Here is a 5,167-nt window from a genome sequence, read left to right on the forward strand (position 1 = left end):
ATAACACACACAATTCAGGTAAATGCTCAACTTTGTTGCTTTAACTATGCAACCCAAAATTAGCTTGGCAATATATTAATTTTGGTAATATGCTTACTGTGGATCAATTTTATGCCAATAAAATTTGATTCAAGCATCGTAAAAATTTCTTAACACTAGTCTGCAATTAAGTGAAATTCATGTCGGCTCAAGTAATTTACTTTCGATTCTGTTGGAAAAGATTGTCAACTGCGCAGCCTCTGAAAGCAGGCAAGTCACTGATAGCAACTTTAAGATTTCTATGTAAACCTACAAATGCAGGGATGTCATATTGCTGTCATCTCCGGAGAACAATGAAAGAAAATGCTAATTAATTCACCATTACTATTTCAAAATCCGCATCATTTTGCTATTTATTTTAGTGAGCTCCACAATACAGGATTAGAAACGAGGCAACATTTCACTTCTGGAATAAACACCTTCCGATGTAGCCTGTAATTAAAGTCATGTTATTAATCATATTTGGGTTGGTTAATAGATTACAACAGGTTAACACATTTACTGCAGCTCTTAGCTGGGGATCTCTGCCAAGTACAATTGGTGCCAGTGCTCCAGCTGCTTCTAATCTGCATAAATAATCTGGATTTCACTCAAACGGCATTGATTGCCAAATTTGCAAATGAAGAGGATGGGGAAATCAGGCACTATCAAGAATCTAAGGTACAAAAGGGCTTCTGGGAGAGGTTGCGGGTGAGAAGATGGCAAATAAACCATCTAAAGTTCTTTCATTGAGAAATAAATTAGATGCCTACCCCAAGAGTCAAAACAGCTGTGAAAACAGACAAGGAATTGACAGTGCTTTCCTCTGTCTGCAATATCCAGAATGATGGTCTTAGGATAACAAATTACTCAATCCTTCAAGACAACAAATTACTCAATCCTTCATAATATGTCACTTTTTTTTAAAGTAACTAAATTGAGCTTCACCAGACCAGTCTATCTGCCATCAAGAACATACTGTACATACAGAAAGGTGCCAGAAAAAGGCCAGCACTACCATGAAGGACCCCACCCACCCTGTTCATGTCCCACTCCCAAGGGAGATGCTACTCAGCAGCGATACCAGGACTACCAGACTCAAAAAGTTACTTTCTCCAAGCTGTCAGGCTGATCAAAATCTCCACCTATTAACCCACCCTACCACTACTTCGTAATTTCCTGTCAGTCATCTTATACAAGATATTCCTGTACCTAGCATCAGTTTACGTACATAGAATCAAAGTATATAAGCTAATCTTATGTATTTATATTTATTGTGTTTTATTTGTATTCTTAATACTTAGTGTTTTTTTTTCCTCACTGCGCATTGGTTCCAGAGTAACAATCATTTCATTCTCCTATACACTGGAGAAAGGCAATCTTGTATCTTTAGTTTTTAATCTTTGGAATACATATTGGCTGCAGATACTCAGTATTAAATAAATTCAAGGCTTTGATAGATTTTTGGACATTAGAGGATAAGAGAATCAGACAAGGATATACAACTGATGCTGAGGCCCATCCCTGAAGCTTTTGAATGATGGGAGCAGGATGATATTTTATGCCTCTTAGTGCTCAACCTTGTGTATTTTTACAATGAAAATCAAAATGGATCAGATTGTCAAATCCGTACAGTATATAACTGGTGATACTGTCATAATAATCTAGCCAAGTCACCTAGGTTATGAAAGTCCACCAGATATACCCAAGTCCATGGTAACATTTATCAAATTAAGTTATGGCTGCATAGCAGCTTTGAAGTTATTAACCTGATATCAGTAATCTTATTCTGGAATCTCAAGTACTTGCTAATTCAATTAACTAGAGTTCTACATAGTGTTTTGGTGAGAGTTCAAAAGAAGTGTTGATTTTAGCATAACACAGCATGTTACATGGCACAAGCAATAGTTTTCCTATTTCACTAGGAAGTCAATTTTACAAAGCAACTATCTTGATTCCCAACCTTCAGCAGTTCACCTTGCTCAACAAAAAATGTTGTCAATGATGCTCAGAGCAAACATATTTAAATCAAAATGTATTTAATACTGAATGAGTAAAAATTGCATAGCTTTCCCCGAGCCTCTCCTGAGCTTACTCTTGCAGTAGATAAATTTAGTACAAATACATTTATACCTTTGGCATAATTTCCAACAACAGGAAAAAATCCAAAACTCAAATACAATTCCAAATAAAATGTTACCCTGCCACATTTTGACAGAGCTGATATCAGAGACGAGCATTTCCAATGAAGCACACAAGATTCACAAGAAAACTCTTCTGAAAGCATTGTATTGTACTTGAAACACATTATTCCTGGCTCCTAAAGCCTCAATTATGTTGTTATACTAATGCAAGTTCAAGCCAAATATTGGCGTCACTGTAGCTGACGATGAAAAAGTTTTCAGAATGCATGATTTACCCAGCAGTACTGCATGTTCACAGATATATTTGTCGCACATTTACTTTTTAGGTACTTGCATTAAATATGAGTAATTAACCATAGAGTTATCCAATTCAGCTCACTGTAACTACATTTATATTCAGAAGTCATTTCACTTGTAGGAAATTACAGAAAGCATTTTGACTTATTAAAAGGAAGTGATGTTTGATGTACAAAAACAACATTTTCACTTGGCACAAAAAGGGTAGCTTTCTTAATCCAAGGTCAAGGCCACTGCTCCAACAGTGAAGAAAAAGTGTCAAGAGGACTTCCCCCTCACGAAGGACATTAATGCAATGTATCTCTGAAGTCCATCATCAATCACTTTCACTGTCTTGAAGTCGAAGATGTGCTTCTCTTTGACAAAGTTCTGGAAGAGGTGGATGCCCCCACCAACTCCAAAGTAATGGGCCTTGGTGGCCAGGTAGACAGTCCCTTGGTCCGAGAGCAAACTGGACAGCGTGTGGTGCAGTGAGGGGTAGCTGTCGGGGTTGTAGAGAGTCTCCGAACTCAAGATGACATCGTACCTGAAGGATGCACCAGCGTCACTATGAACGTGAGCGAAGAGTGACCATGGCCCCGAGAAGAAGCGGCAGCGGGAGAGGGGGTGGCCTTCAGTCCTGCTGCGTTTCCCGGGAGGCTCAACGTTTTCTCCCAACTCGAATCCAGGGAGTGATTGCCCCATCAAGGCCACATTGGGGATGGTGAACTGCTCCAGCACCTCGCTGTTGTAGTCCTGGAAGTGGACGCAGGCTGCGCCCTTGCTGAGGGCAGCGATGCCCAACAGCCCAGCGCCACAGCCCAGGTCCAGGACCTTCTGACCCTGCAGCTTCACATTGTCCAGGTACTCGACCAGGTCCACAGTGCACTCCCAAACCTTCAGGCCTCCCTCGTACAAGCCGGGTACTAGATCTGATTTGGACAGCAGATCCCAGGAAAGCTTTTCCTGCCGAGGTCCAAGCTTTTCCTTCCTTGGCCCTGACACAGATCTTTCGCCCTCCTGGACTCCATTTCCCTCAGGTGAAGCGCCAGATCCACCTTCCTCAGTCCCGGGCGCAGATCTCCCGCCCACAGGACCGTCTTCTTCGGCCTCAGATCTCTCGGGATCCACGCTGGGATCATCCTCAGCCCTAGACCCGGATCGCTCTGGCTCGGGCCCAGATCTCTCAGGTCCAGCTCCAGCCCCGGGATCCTCCTCCTCTTCTTGTTCCGCTCCAGACGGAAGCCCCGCTCTTTCGGGATGCAGGCAGGCCGAAGGCTCGATGTGTTTGATCCGAAGGCCACCGGCCACCAGCACCGACACCGTCGCCCGTTCCAGCAGCGGCCTCAGATCGGCAGGGTTATCGACCACGTGCTCGCGGAGCGGGCGGGAGACAACCGCAGGCGCCGGGTCACCTCGGTCCCCTGGCTCGGGGTGACACTTGTCGTTACCGCTACCGACCTCAGAGCCGCCATTCAGCGGGAACTCGAATTTGAATTCCATCGCTTACGCCGCCACGCGCAGCGTACGGCCAGCCATCATTGTTCGTATGCAATTCGCTTGACCAATCACCGTCGGCTTCTTCTTCTTCTCAGCCAATACCGCCGTCCTTCCGGCTCTCCCCGCCCGTCAGCCTTAGGTTCGTCAGCCAATCAGCGTAAGTCCAAGTAGGACGAGCTCGTCCCGTCAGGCTTCCGACTCCACCCCTTTGGTTTCCCGTCAACCAATCAGAAGTGCGGGAAGGCAGTCGTCAATCAGCCGTGGTGCGCGCTGCGTAATCACGCCCGCTCCAGCTGTCAGCTCGCTCTGGCGTAATGACAGTCTGTGGATCCGGGGGATGAGGTGAGTTTCGGGTCTGAACTGGGTTCTGCGGGGTCAGTGTGCGACGGCTGAGTTCGGACTATAAGCAGTGACAGATATAGGCCATTCAGCACCTCGGGTCTACTGCACTGTTTATTAGGGGGATGACTGGTCCCATGTATCTTATGCCCATAACCCACAGCCAATGATCATCTGTTCCAAGTGGTCGACCGGAGATGACCAATTCTTCCTCATCTCAATCTTGAATAGGTATCTCTTTATTCTGAAGTCATGTCCTCTGATTCTGGACTCAGCTGTAAGAGGAAATATCCTCTCAGCGTCCCCCCCCCCCACTTCCTCAATATGTTTCAACGAGATCGCCTCTTGCCCCCACATTGTGTCTCCAATGTCTGTGATGCTGCTGCAAGTAAGTTTTTCATCGCTCCTCTGCACACATGTCCTTGTGCTGATTGGTAACAAACTTGTCTTTGATTTTTGATGAGCTCCAACCTCAAAGTCCTGCAGTACAGAAATGCATTTTAGCCCATCAAATGCAGGCACTCACGTTATACAAATCCCATTTTATTTCAAACCTCCCCCCCCCCAGTCAGTCCCACTCACCTTCACAGTCGTGTCAATTTAGTGATCAGTCAACCTTCCAACCTGAGAATGCTGCAGATCAGATGCATATATGGGAAGAGAAGCACTTTCTAGTTGAATGCCCTCTGTCAGAACAGGGCAATTGAGAAAGAGGCTTGATATGCTGCTAGAAGGGTAGGAGAGTGGAGATTCTTTGACAGGATAAAATAGGAGAAGAAAAAGGGGGAGGAGCAGGGAAGCAAACAAGCTAAGCCAATATCAAAGAGGATTGACTGATAGAAACCATTACCTGAAGTGGAATTCACTATTGTGTGTTTTTTTTTCCATTT

The 5,167-nt window shown here is 44.7% G+C and overlaps 1 protein-coding gene across 1 annotated transcript; it reads right to left on the minus strand.

The window, feature by feature from the left end:
- Window positions 1-382: 382 nt before the first annotated feature.
- On the minus strand, window positions 383-4,011 carry mettl18 (methyltransferase 18, RPL3 N3-histidine). The gene has a single exon (XM_072257313.1). The coding sequence runs from the start codon at window positions 3,939-3,941 to the stop codon at window positions 2,718-2,720; it is 1,224 nt and encodes a 407-aa protein (XP_072113414.1). The 5' UTR covers window positions 3,942-4,011; the 3' UTR covers window positions 383-2,717.
- Window positions 4,012-5,167: the final 1,156 nt, after the last annotated feature.

The sequence above is a fragment of the Mobula birostris genome, chromosome 5 (genome assembly GCF_030028105.1).
Source record: "Mobula birostris isolate sMobBir1 chromosome 5, sMobBir1.hap1, whole genome shotgun sequence".
NCBI classification, from domain to species: Eukaryota; Metazoa; Chordata; class Chondrichthyes; order Myliobatiformes; family Myliobatidae; genus Mobula; species Mobula birostris.

Bases quoted from the DNA above. Each gene is read 5' to 3' on its own strand.
- mettl18 (XM_072257313.1), bottom strand. From the start codon at position 3,941: ATGGAATTCAAATTCGAGTTCCCGCTGAATGGCGGCTCTGAGGTCGGT.